Source organism: Mus musculus, chromosome 10 (assembly GCF_000001635.26).
Source record: "Mus musculus strain C57BL/6J chromosome 10, GRCm38.p6 C57BL/6J".
NCBI lineage: Eukaryota > Metazoa > Chordata > Mammalia > Rodentia > Muridae > Mus > Mus musculus.
Window position 1 is genome coordinate 127,543,895 of NC_000076.6, and position 16,971 is coordinate 127,560,865.

The 16,971-nt window shown below is 56.2% G+C and overlaps 1 protein-coding gene across 1 annotated transcript in view; it reads right to left on the minus strand.

The window, feature by feature from the left end:
• Window positions 1–16,971, minus strand: part of Lrp1 (low density lipoprotein receptor-related protein 1) — an 82,992-nt gene that overhangs the window by 5,738 nt on the left and 60,283 nt on the right. The window contains exons 43-76 of the mRNA NM_008512.2: window positions 16,561–16,765; window positions 16,074–16,266; window positions 15,203–15,328; window positions 14,937–15,065; window positions 14,642–14,761; window positions 14,180–14,293; window positions 13,518–13,667; window positions 13,300–13,422; window positions 12,990–13,106; window positions 12,714–12,842; window positions 12,316–12,438; window positions 12,097–12,237; window positions 11,760–11,950; window positions 11,054–11,237; window positions 10,687–10,772; window positions 10,370–10,489; window positions 9,798–9,985; window positions 9,473–9,678; window positions 8,817–9,005; window positions 8,267–8,415; window positions 7,775–7,868; window positions 7,051–7,167; window positions 6,713–6,832; window positions 6,291–6,413; window positions 6,014–6,139; window positions 5,423–5,539; window positions 4,644–4,750; window positions 4,421–4,553; window positions 2,943–3,062; window positions 2,500–2,622; window positions 2,106–2,246; window positions 1,837–1,971; window positions 1,641–1,760; window positions 525–793 (exon numbers count right to left, since the gene is read on the minus strand). Coding sequence (NP_032538.2) covers window positions 525–793; window positions 1,641–1,760; window positions 1,837–1,971; window positions 2,106–2,246; window positions 2,500–2,622; window positions 2,943–3,062; window positions 4,421–4,553; window positions 4,644–4,750; window positions 5,423–5,539; window positions 6,014–6,139; window positions 6,291–6,413; window positions 6,713–6,832; window positions 7,051–7,167; window positions 7,775–7,868; window positions 8,267–8,415; window positions 8,817–9,005; window positions 9,473–9,678; window positions 9,798–9,985; window positions 10,370–10,489; window positions 10,687–10,772; window positions 11,054–11,237; window positions 11,760–11,950; window positions 12,097–12,237; window positions 12,316–12,438; window positions 12,714–12,842; window positions 12,990–13,106; window positions 13,300–13,422; window positions 13,518–13,667; window positions 14,180–14,293; window positions 14,642–14,761; window positions 14,937–15,065; window positions 15,203–15,328; window positions 16,074–16,266; window positions 16,561–16,765 — 4,828 coding nt within the window. The remainder of the gene's footprint in view (window positions 1–524; window positions 794–1,640; window positions 1,761–1,836; window positions 1,972–2,105; window positions 2,247–2,499; window positions 2,623–2,942; window positions 3,063–4,420; window positions 4,554–4,643; window positions 4,751–5,422; window positions 5,540–6,013; window positions 6,140–6,290; window positions 6,414–6,712; window positions 6,833–7,050; window positions 7,168–7,774; window positions 7,869–8,266; window positions 8,416–8,816; window positions 9,006–9,472; window positions 9,679–9,797; window positions 9,986–10,369; window positions 10,490–10,686; window positions 10,773–11,053; window positions 11,238–11,759; window positions 11,951–12,096; window positions 12,238–12,315; window positions 12,439–12,713; window positions 12,843–12,989; window positions 13,107–13,299; window positions 13,423–13,517; window positions 13,668–14,179; window positions 14,294–14,641; window positions 14,762–14,936; window positions 15,066–15,202; window positions 15,329–16,073; window positions 16,267–16,560; window positions 16,766–16,971) is intronic.

The window sequence follows — 16,971 nt, forward strand, 5'->3', positions numbered from 1 at the left end:
ACAAAACAACAACAACAACAAAAAAAACAAAACAAAAAAACCCAAGCAGCCAGATCTATAAAGAAGCTTAGAAGACTAGGTATTATTATATCTTCATTGTTGCTGAGGATCAAGCCTAGGGTTTCACACATTCCACCTCTGAACTCTACTTAAGCCCAGGAGAGCTATTATTCATTTTGTCAATAAAGTAAAGCCCACGCATTAAGCAAGTTGGCCAGTACTGACTCAGAGGTATCAGAGTAGGCTATGCTGCTGAGTGCCAGAGGGCATCGTATCCCATTGCAGATGGTTGTGAGCCACCACGTGGTTGCTGGAAATTGAACTCAGGACCTTTGGAAGAGCAGTTATTGTTCCTAACCACTGAGCAATCTCTCCAGCCCCAAATACTACTTATTGCTCTGGCTGTTAGCTGTGCCTAGCAGGCTGACCTGACCACTCCTGTCTTCTAGTTTTCTGCCCTCTCAGCCCCTACACTCTGTCCTGCGGAGCTCTTCCACCCCATCTCTGACAGGCTGGATGCTTACATTGAGGTGGGTGACACCCCGGTCGATCTGCCTCCGGTGGCGGTTGGAAGTGGTAGGAGGGGCGGCAGGGGGCAGGCTCCTGTAGGAGATTGTGCCCGTGTGCCAGTTAGTCCAGTAGACACGGCCGGCCTTGACATGGACATCCATGGCATCTATGCGGACACTCTCATCGCCCTGGAATGTCTGCTCGTAGGCTGAGTGGGGGTGGCCCGGGAACAAGCTGCGGATCTCGTTGTCATCCGCGATGTATAGCACCTGGTACTCGGAGCCTGCCGGAGTGAGAGAGACCACCTATCAGATGGGCTTGAAAGGTAGAGGTGAGAACCCAGGGCCCGAGTTCCATCCCTGGGACACATTTGACCAAGACCCTGTCACACTACAGTAGCCTCCGATCTAACCAGACCATTTGTTTTAGACAGAAGGGGATGTTTCCGGTGTGGGTGGAGCCAATGGCAGATCCAAGGGCTCTAACCTGTGCCCCAAGCTGATCCAGACTGACCAGACCCTTCAGAAATCTGTTCTTCTCTTACCTGCTTCCTGATAGTTCCAAGAATTCTATCTTGTGGTCTCTGGTTAGCATGTAGGTCTGCTACAGACTCTGATAAGTGCTGAAGCGGTACAGAGATGTGGAGGATATGTGCAAGGCATGAGAAATGTATGTATACATGGGAGTGTGTATATGCATACCATGTACATGTACGGTGTGAGGACATATGAAAGGTGCAGTGCTGTGTCAGGGCATGGAGGGAACATGCAGGTGGGTGCATGTGACTGTGAGTCGGACTATACTCTCAATCTAGGAGAGGGGAGGGGACACTGTGTGCCACACAGGAGTGTTGCTCTCATAGAACTTCCCCAGAAAGCCAGGCGGTACCTTCTACCTTTCCTGTGCTTTGCTTTGCTCGGGATGGCATCCCGGTGTACCTTGAGTCTGGGCATCCAAGTCTGAGCAACGAAGTGCCATTGGGAATGTTCCACTCCAGGCCAGCTCCATTTTATAGCTGGTGTGGCCCGACCCTGCCCACCCTTCCTTCTGGCCCTGCCCCTTCAGGCCCTTCCACCCTTCCTTCTGGCCCTGCCCCTTCAGGCCCTTCTGGCCCTTCCGGCCTCTAGCACCTTCAGCTTTGCAGGTGTTGTGTGTCTTCATGAAGTTGCGGGCACAGCTGCAGAGGTGGCCTCCCTTGGTGTTGTTGCAGAGCTGAGAGCAGGTACCAAAGCGCAGGCACTCGTTGATGTCTGGGGGTTACACTGGGCGTCATGGGGGAGTCTAGGAGCTGGGGTTCCTGCCCCATCTCCCATCCGGCTCTCCTACCCTGGCATCCGGGCTGGCCCGGCACAGTATGGAAGCCCGAGCGGCAGGCACAGTAGGCAGCTTTCTCAGTGCGCACACAACGAGCTTCGTCCCCACACATGCTGGCATTGGTGGCACAGCTGGTCAGCTTGGGGTCTGTGGAGGACAGATGGTGGAGTCCTTCCCCTGAGCCCGGCCCCCTGGTTTTCCCCTGAGCCCTGCCCTCTGGTTTTCCCCTGAGCCACACCCCCTGGTGCCCACCCACCCTCTGCTCTCAGGTCTGGTCCTACCGATGCTGCAATCTTCTTCATCGGAGCCATCGCCGCAGTCATCGAACATGTTACAGCGCAGGGAGGATGATAGACAGCGCTGGTTTCGGCACAGGAACTCCTTCTTGTCTTTGCAGTGGGGGTTCTGGGCCGTGGGGGGCTCTGGGGAGGGGAGAGGCTTTAGGCTCTGGATACAGAGCACACTACCCGTACATCCACAGAGACTTCATGAACACAGGTGTGTCCTGGCTGCTCGCCAAGCTGAGGGTGTGTGTGCTGACCTTGCAGACTCAGGGCTCCAGGAGGCCACCCATACCTTTCCCAAGGGCTCCACTCTTGCCAGATTGAAAGCCTTATAGCAGTCTGCTCCCCAGATGCAGGTCCCCTCAGCCCCGGCTCATTGCCCTCAGCTCACCACAGTCCTCCTCGTCAGTCCCATCTCCACAGTTGTCCACGCCATCACACTGGCGCCCAATCCACAGGCAGACTCGGTCATTCTTGCAGCGGAAAGGCCGGTTGGGAGGGCAGATGAACCGGGCTGTAGAAGCCAGGAGACAGAGCCACAATCAGTGTTGGGGGCAAGTGGTAGGGAAGAGCTGGCCACTGGGGAGTATAGAAGCCAGGTCTCCAGCATCCTTGCTGTGGATGACCCCTAATCTTAAATCTAATTTATTTGTATGAGTACACTGTTGCTGTCTTCAGATACACCAGAAGAGGGCACCAGATCCCATTCCAGATTGTCATGAGCCACCATGCAGTTGCTGGGAATTGAACTCAGGATCTTTGGAAGAGCGGCCAGTGCGCTTAACCTCCAACCTCCAAGCCATCTCTCCAGCCCCCCGCCTCCCTACATCTCACCGCATTCCTCGGGGTTCTCATCTGAGTTGTCCCCACAGTCGTCCTCTCCATCACACTTCCAGGCCAGCGGCTTGCACAAGGTGTTGTTACATTGAAACTCATCCAATGGGCAGGTCCTCACTGGGTGCAGGGTGAACAGAGGGGTAAGAATGAATGCAACTGCGGCTGCAGGATGCTGTCTGTCACTTGCACCGTGGGTGGGACTGAGGCCCGGGGGTCATCACAGAAACTGTCACTGAATCAAACTCAGTCGTCTTCATTTTCTGCCCAGTGGGCAGAGGGGCAATGTGCTTCCTCTGGTATTTAGGGGGAGGAGAGGCTACTTGGGGCAGTGTTGACAGGGGTTTAGGATGTTCTCCTTGAGTAGGTGAGGTGGGACACCCGAGTCTAGTATAGTCTGTGGCAGGCACAGATGTGCGGCAGTTTGGAGACTTAGCTTTGGTTGCTACCATCAGCCCATGGGGCAGAACCAGAAGGCTGCCTTGCAGGTGAGACCCCTGCTTCTCTTCTGACAGGTGTCCACTGACCCCTCCAGTGGCTGAGCCCAGGCATGTTTGGCTAGAGCAGCCCCTGACTCACCGCCTGCCCCAGGGAAGGAAGATGAGTAGGAACTGGCCTCTTAACACAGGCAACTGGGTGGGAGGTGGAAAAGGCATGGGTGGACCTGGACTACAGGCGTCTGCATGATCTCTACCTAGCTAGCCTCCTTAGCAAGGTTAGAGCACCGCTGATGTTAAATCTGTTACATTGTACTGTACTGTATCACTTTGTATTGTATTGTATTGTATCACTATGTATCATATTGCTAAATACTGGTCCTGGTTGCCCCCAGGGAGCAGGAGATTTTCACAGGGACCCAAGTGATGCTAATGTAACCTTGTCCCTCAAGTTATCCCTGATTGGTGAATAAAGATGCCTACAGCCTATAGCTGGACAAAAGAGAAATAGGTGGGGTTTCAATTCCCAGGCTGGGGGTCTGAGGCAGGGACCACCAGGAGAGGGAGAAGATGCCATGGGGTAGGTGAGTCATGAAAACATGTCCAAGAGGGCTCACCAATTGGAGTTAAGAGCTGCTCAGATGGAACATGGCAAGTTGTATCTCAGGGTTATTGATGGGGAAGTAGATTCTAAATAGCTTAGAGGGTGGATATCTGCCTAGCTCTGGTATATTATTGGCTTGCTATAAATATAAGTTTTGTCTTTTATCTGGGAACTGAGTGATTAAAGGAGGGTAGAAACCCCCAGTGAGATGAAAAGAATTAGTACAACAGGGTAAAACCTGCATAAAATGCACACGGAGTGAGCCTGAGTCTTGTCTACTGCTCCAACACTAGGTCTATGCCTGGCTTGCAGTATATGCTTAATAAGGGTTTGTTGCAGTACCAACAAATGGCTGAATTAAAAGATTAAACTGGGCCACACAGTGGGCTGGGGAAGGCAGGGAGGGTGGAGGCACCAGGATGAAGGGGCTCACTCACCCCCAGTGCCACAGGCTTCCTCGTCACTGCCGTCCATACAGTCAGCATCCGCGTCACAGCGCCAGCGCAGGGGGATGCAGTGGCCACTCTTGCACTGGAACTGGTCCATATCACAGCGGGGGGTGCAGTCTTTCTGTGGGCATGGGGACCAGCAGCCCAATCAGACCCTTGGGGTCCTGCCCTAATTCTTCCGAGACCACCCCTTTCCTCGAGCTCTCCTCACCTCGTCTGAGCCGTCGGCACAGTCATGGTCCCCATCACACTTCCAGCGCCCAGCGATGCAGCGGCCATTGGCACAGGAAAACTCACTCTCAGAGCAGGGCCGAGGTGCTGAGGAGAGACAGGTCCCAGCAGGGTGGGCACAGGGCATCTCCAGCCCTCAGAAATACTAACTCCCAAGCACAAGGCTCATCCCTACGTCCGTCTGTGAAGAGGCCACAGCCGACTGGTGTAATGATTGAGACACTCAACCAATGGCGGACAGTGTTTAACTGGCTGTCCTCACGAGACTGGCTGGGTCAGGAGGGTACTCACACTTATCCTATTAGGTACAGACACATGGGAGAGGGCACGGGTCCCTGGTCCTGTCCTTAGGACAGATCACTTAGGGGAGGGAGGGGAGAACAAGACCACCGAGACAAGCGCCAGGTCTGGGGAAGAGGCCAGTTAAGGACGGTGGGCAGAAAAGCACAGCACAGGGATGGGCGGGGCTCCAGGCAGAGGCAGAGCTGGCAGGAACAGGGGTACACCAGAGACACCTACCTCTGCAACCCCAAGAGGACAGTGTGAAAATGGAGAGAAACATGAGATGAGATGAAATGTCACAAGCTCAAGTACAAGGACATAGAGTAGGGTAGAGCGCGGCTGAGGGGTGCCTGACCCCTTGCCCTTGGAGGCCACCCTCTTGCGCGGGGTGGGGGTTAGAAGGGGTGAGGTGCTGAGGAGGGAGATGCCAAGGCCTGGGAAAGGAAATGATGGGGCAGGGTAAGGCGTAGGACATACTGCAGCTCTCCTCGTCCGAGTTATCTCCGCAGTCGTTGTCGTAGTCACATTGCCAACGGCCTGGGACACAGCGGTTGTTTTTGCAGCGGAACTGGTATGGCTCACAGGTGCGCTCATCTGGGGGAGGCAAGATGTGGAGGCAGATATTGGGGCGGTCAGGGGTGGAGTGGGCGGCAGATGTTAGAGTCTAGGGTAGACAAGTGAGACCGGCGGCAGAGAGAAGGTGGTTATTGCCCCCCGAAAGAGATTGCTCTGGGGCTCAGGCAGTGATAATTGCCGTGTGGTATCTACAGGAGGTTCTGGGGAAGGCCAGCAAAGTGTTTGGGGAAGGCAGCTGATTTGGGGGGGTGGGACAGGTGAACAGGAGGGTAGAGATTCTGCACAGTTCTCTTCTGAGGGGCAGAGAGGGAGAGGAGCAGGATTCAGAGGTGGTGGGCACTGCAGGGGAAGCTTCCTTCCCGTGTCAGCTCTATGGGGTCCACAAGAGCCCCACGCTGGGTCACGTCGAGGCTCCGCCCAGAGAGGTCAACCACTGAACTTCTTTCTACCCAGAACCCCAAACACCCATCCTCTCAAGATGGCTGGGCTTACCACACTCTTCCTTGGGCTCATCTGAACCATCCCCACAGTCATCTTCTCCGTCACACTTCCAGCGCGCGGGGATGCAGCGGCCAGAATCCTTGCAGCGGAACTCATCCACTCCACAGGTCATTTGGGCTGCAAGGCATCGGCATGGGTGAGGAGGAGTCGTCCCCACCAGAGAGCCACTGGGCAAGGGTACGGCAGCCGAGGGAGGGGTCTGTCTGCCTGGGTAATGGAGCCACAGAGGCCGTGAGGAAGGATGGCCCAGGGGCGACGGACAACTCACTACAGTTGGCAGGCTCATCACTGCCGTCCACACAGTCATTATCCCTGTCACAGACCCAGACGCGAGGGATGCAGCGCTTGGTGATGGAGCACTGGAACTGGTTGGGGGCGCAGGTCACCTCAGCTGCAAGATGGAACAGAGAACGAGGACCTTACCCTTTATCTCCTCACAGCTTTGGTCCCCCACGCGCTCCCCAGAAAGCCTGGCCCTGGTCTCAGTCAGGAAGGAATAGATTATCCCCAGCCTGGATCTGCAGACTGTCCATACCGAGCACAGTGTTTTTACGAGCAAACCAGGAAATGTCCAATGTGACTGATGTCCCCCGCTAATAGAGCTAACTCAGCGCCTCTATGGGAAGCAGTGGGCAACAACGGTGTGTGCCAGCTACGTCCCCCACCCACTTCCCAGAACCTGGCACATACGGCAATCCCGCTCATCCTCGCCGTCCCCGCAGTTGTCCTGCCCATTGCAACGGAAGATGCCAGGAATGCAGCGGTTGGTGTTGGTGCACTTGAATTGGCTGGGCAAGCAGACGTGAATGTCTGGGAGAGGGAGAAGGAGAGGGAGAGGGAGAGGGAGAAGGAGGGAACTCAGGGCGGGCAGGCAGGTGCCTCCCTGTCCCTTGTAGAGGATGGGTGGACTGCGGTCCTAAGCCCAGAAATGTAGCCTAGAGAGAAAGCTGCTGCAGGCTGGCACATCCTCACTCTCTGAACCCCCAAGTGCTGCGGAAGGAATGGTTGGTATCTAGGCAGCTCCTTACCGCAATTGGCCTCATCACTATTGTCTTGGCAGTCATTGTCCCCATCACAGATGAAGGCAGGGTTGGTGCAGATGCCGGTGGAGCACTGGAACTGGCCTGGGCGGCACTTGAACTCGGCTGCCGAGAAAGGAGACTCAGTGTTAGGAGTAGGAGATGGGTTCAGCAAGATGGCCTGGTGGGTGTTGCCACCTAAGCCTGATCCTCAGAACCCAGTGAGGAAAGAGAAAGCCAATTTCTGAGAGTTTTCCCCGGACTGTCATACATTTCACCACAGCATGTGCATGCCTGCACTGGCAAATGCACACTGCACACATGCAGGCACTCAGGCACACACACACACACACACACACACACACACATACACATACATGCAGGCACACACAGACACGCACTCACATGGGCACACACGGCACACACATACACATGCACACACAGATATACACATACACACAGACACACATTCACACAGACATACGTGCACACACACATGCACACGTAGGCACATCCACAAAAGCACATACATGCACACACACATGCAGGTACACACATGTACACAGACACACAGACACATAGGCACACACACAAATGCAGGCACACACATGCACACAGACACACACACACATAGATATACACACATGCATGCACGCACACACTAAAAAAGAAAGAGCAGGGAGCAAATAGGCCACTGAGGTCTCCATCCCTTGGGGGCGTCGAGGACACTCACGACAGTCTGGAGGCTCGTCTGAGTGATCCCCACAGTCGTCCTCCGTGTCACACTTCCACCAGAAGGGGATGCACTTGTCATTTTTGCACACAAACTGGAGGACAGGTGGGCAAGAGGGGTTGGAAAGGGTATGAGGAACTCAGAAGGCTTTCTTTCACGGGGTGGAAACGTTTCAGGGACATAGTGGGAGTTTGTGGGGTGGCAGAGCTGGACAGAAAGCAGGGCTACAATGGACCTAGGAAAGCCAGACAAGGGGGTGTCTGTACAGGGAGAGCATGGGAAGGCGAGGACTCTAGGTCCTCCTGAGATCAGTATTAGAGGTGTTTATAAGGTGGCAGTGTACAAGGATTGCCGTGAGGACACAAGAGGTAGGCAGGAAGTGTGCGGGTGTCGGCATGCCAGAGGTGCAGGCATTAGTGGGTGCCGGGAAACAGGAGTGTGGGGTCAGGGGATTGGGGTGTTGCAGCATGGGCATCTTAGGAGGAACTTCACCTGGCTTGCTGTGCAGTTGGACACACAGGTACGGCCATCGCCACCCAGATAGAAGTTGGTGGGGCAGGCGCATTTATGACCACCCCCAGGGGACAGCAGGCACAGGTTGCTGCAGCCACCATTGTTGACTTTGCAGGGGTGATTGGGCACTGCCAGGAGAAAGAGGTTGAAGGGTCATGGCTGCCCACTGGCTTCTCTGACTGTGAGGGTGGGTCCTGCCGGGAATGGTTTCCAGCCTTCTAAAGGATGTCTGGCCTCCTTGGTACATCTCTATCCTACCCTGAATATGTCTGCTTTCAGGGTTTCCTCTGATGCTCTTGGTCCACACTCACTAATCTCTGGGCTCTCTACTACTTTAGGGCCTGGCTGTCAGAGACCCCACATTGAGCCCAGGGCAGACTGAAGCTGCTAGGGGACCTATAGCCTCTGTAAGTTCGGGACCCAGCAGGAACGCTCAGTCAGTGCCGGGGAGGGAACCTGACCCTGGCTGAGAACAGGCCTTTCATGCTTGGACTAGGCTTGCCACTCCCCCCTTTTTCTGCTCGATTACCATCTGGCTGGCGCAGGGCGTGGAATACATGTAAGTCCATGGGCCGGTGCAGGGTGCTGATGAGGAGTGTTTTGTTGGCACCCGTGGTCTTGTGGGCCCGGTTGATGGACTTCGTTTCCCAGTCTGTCCAGTAGACGTAGTCTTCAAATAGGGTCAGCGCAAAGATGTGTGGGATGTCTTGGCTCAGCACTATGGGAGACACAGCAGTAGTGGGCACCGAGTACAGGCTAGGTTCTGTGCCTACTTGTCTTCCTTAAACCCCATCACAACCCTGAGATGGGAATGAATCCCAGGTCCTGATGCTTCTACGACTTCCTAAGGCTCAACAGCGATAGCTGTCCAGCAGCCATACCACTGCTCTGGAGTAGGTCACAGCTTCTCTCAGGAAGTGTGAAGCACAGGTGTTCTTCAGGAAGTCCTCATGTGCCCACCCCTCAGGCCATTATCCTGAGCTGCACAGGGGATAGCCCTTGTTCCTCTAAGGAGCTGGATTGAGGCCTGGAGTCTGGGCCCATCCCAGAGAAGTGCCAGGGTATTGAAACCCCAAGACCTCTGGGTTGTGGTTTCTGCACACTTTGCCTTCTTGCCACCCTAAACCCTTTAGATCCCTGCCCCCCAGGTCTGCTGGCCTTGGGCAGCCTCTCTAGCATACGGACCAACGTGACGGTTGGAGCCATCCAGGCTGGCGAACTCGATGTAGTCCTCACGGGCGTCAGCCCAGTAGATGCGTTCCGTGACGTAGTCCACGGTCAGGCCATTGGGCCATGTGATCTTAGTGTCCACGATGATGCTGCGGCCAGATCCATCCATGCCAATCCGGCCGATCAGTGAGTGGTCACCCCAGTCTGTCCAGTACAGGTACCTGGCAGGTGGGGAGCAGTGAATCCTAAGAGTCTAGAGACTGTTCCCACCAGGAGCCTGCAGGTTGTCCGGGCTTGGGTGTTTTCTAGGGCTCCCCCAACCCCTCTGCCCACCACTCACCCATTCTGTACATCCACTACCAGAGCTCTGGGCTCCCGGAGGCCAGAGCTGACCAGCACTGTCCGATAGGCCCCGTTAAGCTTGGACACCTCAATGGTATCTCTGCCCTTGTCACACCAGTACAGGTTGCCACCCACCCAGTCCACAGCCAGCCCATCTGGGTTACTAAGGCCCGTCCGGTGCAGAACCTGTAAGGAACACAGGGAAGGAGGAGCTGGTGGCACCCTCAGTCTCCGGGGCATGGCTTCTCCACTCTCCTGACCGTAAGTGGCTATCACCAGGAGCTCCAAGCAGGGGGTCTCTGGGGCCACCCACACACGCCTAGAGCACACAGAACTCAAGGGAAGGCAGGAGGAGTCTCCTGTGCTTGCATACTTTTGAGTTGAGAGGAGGGGAAGGTGAAGCGAGCAGAACGTTTCTGTGGCTCAGGGAGGAGCAGGGCGAAGCAGTGTTGACAGGTGTGAGAGAAGGGGAGACTCTTTTACAGCAAAGGACTATGGGGAGGGTGTGAGGCTCGTCAGCGGGGCCCTGGTGTGCCTGTCAGCCGACACGGGGCAGCCTTCTGTTTTCACCTGCACGTTGCTGCCGTTGAGGTGCATCCTGCGAATCATGCTGCCCTGGGTGGTCACGTCCGTCCAGTAGATCATCTGCTCTCGGTAGTCAAAGTCCAAGGCGACCGCATTGTTCAGGCCCTGGGTTTGGGATGGGGACAGGGAAGTCAGCTGCCGCAGGGGCACATGTGTATCTGGGGAAGGATGTCTGGAGTCAGGATGTGGCTGGAGGGAGAGGGAGAAGGAGACAACCATGGCCTGGCGGTGGGAAGAACTGGGGAGGCCATACTGGGCCCGGGCAGTCAACAACGGGTGTAAAGAAGGCTTGGTTTTGGCACCTGCTTAAGCAGTGTGTAGTTGGAGCCGTCCAGGTTGAGCTTCCGCAGGTAGTACCGGTTGGCAAAGATGAGAAATGGCTCCTCATCTGTAGGAGGAGGGTCTCGGCTCAGCTCCAAGCTTAGGTATATTCTGGCAGCTCTGGTACCCCAGGCTATCTCCAGCAGCCCTGGTCCCCCAGGCTATCTCCAGCACCTCTGGTCCCCCAGGCTATCTCCAGCACCTCTAGTCCCCCAGGCTATCTCCAGCAGCCCTGGTACCCCAGGCTATCTCCAGCTACATTGTATCAAGCCCTCTCCCTACCTGCCACCTGCTGCCCAATCCCACAGCTGCCTGAAATACATCTCACCCTCCAAGTGCCCGTCTCACCGGTCACAGCTTTGCAGCTGTGGGGGTCACCGCCACGGGGTGCATAGCCCTCCACACACAGACACTTGTAACTTCCGTGGGTGTTGATGCAGAGCTGGCTGCAGGGGAAGGTGGTGCTGCACTCATCCAGGTCGGCACAGGTCCTGCCATCGTCCTTTAGCCGGAAGCCCGGGCGACAGCGGCACTGTGGGGGGTAAGGGATGTGCAGCTGAGGAAGCGGCTGGAGTCTATGCTTCTGGGAACCAACGACGCCTAGAGGCCCTCAGGAGGGCTGGGGGAGGCAAGTGACACACAGACTGCAATCTGTGCACCCTGTCCCTCCGAGTTTTCCTCATGTGGCTGTCATTCTGTCTTGGTGGCTTCCCTAGCCTCCTAGTCCCTCGATGTAGCTTAGTGCTGGCTAAGGCCTTTTATCATCTCTATTCACTTCCTCGGGGGTTTAAATAGCCTCTCTGGGGTGATAATTCTTCCTCCAGGCCTGGCCTTTAGCTTGAGCTCCAGAGCAACATATCTACTTGACAACCCACTCTCTTCTCACCCGTGAACACAGCCCACTGGCTCTGAGGCTCTAACTGAAGAGGGACTTCTGTCTGCCCTGCTATGTCCTCAGAGCCTAGTATACTGCTGGCAGAGTGGGTTCTCAATAAGTACTCGATGGAGGGATGAGGGGGAGGAACAAAGGGCTCTGGTCGGATCCCCTGAGTACCTTAAAGCCTATCTTGAGGTCCTCGCAGTCCTGACTGCAGCCACTGAGCTTGCGGCTGAGACACTCGTTGACATGGCACCCGCGTTCGTCTGAACCGTCCCCACAGTCGTCCTGGCCGTTGCAGAGCAACGCCTCAGCCACGCAGCGCCCGCTGCTGCACAGGAACTGTGATGAGGCATTGCATTTGTGCTCTGTGGAGGGTGGCGGGAACTGGTCAGTGGGATCACAGAAGAGGAGGAGGAAGGGGCAGGGAGCCATCTAGAGGCCAACATGGAGGGTGGTGGGAACAGGTCAGTGGGGTCACAGGAAGGAGAAAGGGCTCCACCTAGAGGCTGACCTGGGCTGGTGCAGTGTGGGTTCTTGGGAGCCTCATCGCTGTGGTCGTGACAGTCATTCTCCCCATCACATTCCCACTGACGGGAGCTCAGACAACGCCCATTGGCACAGCGGAATTCATTGGGGCCGCAGGTTGGGTACTCTGTGGTGGGGGAGGGGATGATGAGGCTGGACCTCCAGCACGGCTAGGCAGGGCTACTCCTCCAGTCACGGGACTCACCACACTCAGGGGATTCATCAGAGCCATCAGCACAGTCACGGTCATGGTCGCACACGAAATGCTTGGGAATACACAAGCGGTTCTGGCACATGAACTCACGGTCATCACAGGTGCTGTTGTACACTGGGGATGGAGGCAGAGTCCCTCCTCAGGCCTGCCCTACTCCTGCCCTGCCCTACTTACTAGCTGTTGATAGTCACTCCCCCACCCCCAATCCTAAGTTTCCTGCAACATGAGTGGTAGCAATGGGCAGAATGGGAGGGGTCTGGATCTGTGATCTCCTTAAACGCACGGCTCCCACTGAAGTTCTTCCTACCCTTGACCTCATTTGCCAGTGTTTGCAAAGCAAGGCTGCGAGGCTTGATGCCCACCCATTCCTCACGGCCTCTCCCACTCACGGCAGCCAGCAGTGACACTCTCATCCGCGCCATCGGTACAGTCCTTGTCGCCATCACAGAGCCAGCGCTCAGGGACACACACGTGGGTGCCGGGACAGGAGAAGGAGGAGGGGCCACATGTCTTGCCTTCTGCATGAGGGGCAAGGAGACACAGAGAGACTCAGGAGGGGACAGGGCAGAGCAGGCAGCCGTGATAACATGGCCCACTGGTATATGGACCCTTCTTTAGGGGGTAGGACACTGACCGCCCTGAACCGGATTCAGGCCACTGCTTACCACAGTGAGCTGCCTCATCGGAGCCATCCCCGCAATCATCGCTACCGTCACACAGCCACTGCTTGGAGATACACCGGTGGTTCTGGCACTCGAACTGTGCCTCTGAGCAGAACTTGTCTGGAATAGAGGAGAAAGTAATAAGAAGACAAGGAAAGGCAGGGCAGGTGAGCGACTCATCACAAACTGAAGAAGTGACTCTATTCTGGAGTCTGAGAGGATGAGACACAGTGGAACCCAGGTGTCTCCCCGTGTAGGGCGCTTTCCATAAGGACTGTGAGGTGGGAGCTGGGTAGGGTCCCAGGGCACTCACTGCAGTGGGTCTCGTCCTCGCCGTTCTCACAGTCATCCTCCTTGTCACACGTCCAGCTCATGGGGATACAGCGCCCGCTGGGGCAGGCAAAGTAATTGAGCGGGCACCTAGGGCGCTTCACACCTGGGGGTAGAAGGGAGATGTGAAGACTCTGCCAGCCATGAAGACACTGCCAGCCCCGGGTCTCCCGTTCACCCGGCGAGCTTCCGCTGGCCAACCTGGACAGTCACGTTCATCGCTGTAGTCTCCACAGTCGTTGGCGCCATCACACACCCAGCTAGGTGCGTAGCACAGGGATGTCCGCTCGCACGGCTGGAAGAGGACACCTTTCACGCCCAGGCGGAAATAGCTGCTGCAGTCTGTGGTACCTGGTGGAGGGAGGGTGGGTCAGTGGGGTCACGAGAGAAGAGGAAGGGCAGGGCGCCACCTAGGGGCCAATGTGGAAGATGGAATAGAAGGGGTGGTGAGGGTGGGTGAGGGGTCACACCTAGCTCCTTCTAAGACACACTATGGGAGCAATTGCTGGCCCCATGTTAGACTTATGGTTTCAGATTTGGTGCCTGCTGCCCACTGACTCACTACCTCTATGGAGGGAGAAAAAGCAAGGTCAGAGAGGATAGAGGCTACTATTTGGGGCCAGGGGGGCTGAGAGGAAATAAGGCAGAACAGCCTGAGGCAGGAGGGACAGGAAAGTAGGCAGGAGCAGGCTGTCAGTCATGGGCCAGCTGTCAGTCATGGGCAGGCTGTCAGTCATGTGCCAACTGTCAATCATGGGCAGGCTGTCAGTCATGGGCCAACTGTCAGTCATGAGCAGACTGTCAGTCATGAGTAGGCCATCAGTCATGGGCCAGCTGTCAGTCATGAGCAGGCTGTTACTCACTGCAATTCATCTCATCCGAGGCATCCTCACAATCCACAAACTGGTTGCAGCGACTGGAGTTCCCGATGCAGGACCCATCCCGGCAGCGGAACTCACCCACACCACAGGCAGTCTCTAGAACAGGGCCCACCAGTACCATCAGGCCAGTGTCCCTCTGCAGGGCCAGAAAGGCCCAGGACAGAGTTCTCGCCTGTCCTCAGAGTGCCTGGGGACAAATGCTCAGCCGGAGTGAGGACGGGGTACAGTCTGAGACTAAAAACCAGGGGTGAGGGCAGGGGTGAAGCAGGGGTAAGGCAGGAGGCTAGGATGAAGCTGGGATGAGGCAGGGGTGAGGCAGGAGGCAGTGATGAGGCAGATGGCTGTGGTGAGGCAGGAGGCTAGGGTGAGGCAGATGGCTGTGGTGAGGTAGGGGTAAGGCAGGGGTGTGGCAGGGTACTGGGGGTGAGGCTGGGATGTACTCACTGTTGCAAGGAATCTCATCAGAGCCATCCCCACAGTCATCCACCCCATTGCACCACAGCATGTTGGATACACAGCGACCATTGTTACACTGGCGGAAAGTCTTCTTGCAGCGGCGTGAGTCTGTGAGGGGAGGGTGTGCGTGGTCACAGCAGGCATAGGAAGGGGCTTCTTTCCCCCCTCCCCACCAATGACCGTCCCTTCCTAAGGTCCAAGCTCTGCTCTTCATGAGCTGAGGCTATGGAGCTGGGTCACATGGCACAGGGGACTGGGGGAGGGGCTGGAGCAGGGCCCTTACTGCAGTAGGAGGGCTTCTCATCGGACTTGTCCTTGCAGTGGGAGACGCCATCACAGGTGAGGCTGAAGCTGATACATTCCCCATTGGCACACTCAAACTCATCTTGTGCCCGACAAGAGGAGTTCACAGCTGCGGAGGGAGAAGGTGTCATGAGTTGCGACCTAGCCTGAGTCCAGCCTTGTAGCCTGGGCTGGAGTCTGGAATAAGGGTCTCTTGTGCTGACACCCCACAGCAGCCCCTGTCCCAGCTCCAACTTGCTTCCTCACCCCGGCAGGTGAAGTCCTCCTGGAGGATCCGGCCCCCTCGACAGGAACAGTTGACGTGGCCTTGGTGGGTGAGCAGACACAGATCCTGGCAGCCTCCATTGTTGATACGGCAGGGGGAGAGTTCACCTGAGCAGGGGTGGGAGTGGGGGGACCGAAAGCTGAAGAGGGTTCCCTGGCCCTGTACACTCCCAAATTGCCCACCTAACATTCCAGAGCTCTGCACGACCCCAGCAGCCATGGGGGTTCACAACAGCGGGGAGAACCTCGCATGGGGTGGCATGTGGACACTGCACACACACACACACACACACACACACACACAAGAGAGGGCCAGGTGTAGGTATGTATGTCTATGTGCAGGCTGGGGGAGGGGATGATAGGCTACACCTGGTATGTGGGTATAAGGTAAGGTTTAGGGTGTAGGTGGCTCTGGGTAGATGGAATTATTAGGCTGAGTGATAGGATCTCCTGGGATGGGGACGAGCCTAGGGTCATGAACAGTACGAATGCATGTGCATGTGTGCATGTGTGTGTGCGTGTGCGTGAGCGCATGCAGTTTTGCATGAGATGGACCTGAGTATATCAAGTCCATGTATGTACACAGGTGTCTTGAGGGAGTTGGGTTTGAGAAATGTTGGGGCCTTAGGAGTTTCTGGGTGCCAAAGGTATGTAAAGGTATTTGTCTGTACAGAAGAAATCCTGGGAGAGACAAGACTATCATATATGTATTATGCAGTCACAGAGATCAGGAGAGACAAGACTGTCATGTGCACATGTGTGCAGTCACAGGGAACAGGAGAGACAAGACTGTCGTGTGCACATGTGTGCAGGCAGAGATCAGGAGAGCACTGCGGGTGGTAGCCCCACTCACAGCTGTTGGTGTCGTTGGCCACGGCGATGATGCCCATGGGTTGCTGGGGAATGTCCACCCGAAGCAGCTTCATGTCGCTGCCCACATACTTGTTGGCTCGCTGCACAGCCCGCCGCACCCAGTCAGTCCAGAAAATGTGCTCTCCGTACACCGCCAACCCAAAGGGGTGGACGGGCTCCGACTTTAGGATCACCTGATGAGACAGAAGCACCAGCGTCTCTGCATTCGAGCCCCTCATCGGTCTTAACAGCACAGTGAGGGGAGGCAAGAGGGCCGTGGGAAGTCACAGACCGTCTGGGAAGGATCTGGCTTCGTCTTCTCTCTTTTCTAAGTGTTGTCAGAACCACGCAGGGCAAAGGCTACCCACAGTTAAGGACTCGAATGGGACCTCTCACCGTGTCCTGGGTCTCCCTGTCTGGTGCTCTGCCCTGACTTGGTTCCCTCCACATCCCCACCCACCCACCCACCCACCCACCCCTACACTCACATAGCGGTGGGAGCCGTCGTACTCGCAGCGCTCGATCTTGTCCAAGGTGGCATCCGAGAAGTACAGCTTCTCCGCCCGGTGGTCGATGGCCAACCCATTGGGCGTGCGGATGTCCTTCTCAATGAGGGTCAGGACGTTGGCTCCGGATAGGGCTGCCCGCATGATGCTTGGATGGAGCTCGTTCCAATTGGTCCAGAACATCAGGCTGATGGGAAACGGGCAAAGGGATCAGGAACCTAAGGAGTCAACTAGAACCCAGGATGAGCCTCACAACCCGAGAGCCACGAAAGCCAACATAGCCTCGGTGCCTGAGACTAGCCCAGCCAAGGCACTGAGTTACTGCACTATGTGGCTAGATCTGACTGTGTGTGCCCACAGTCACGTACTGCAGTATGGGAAGGGACCATCTGC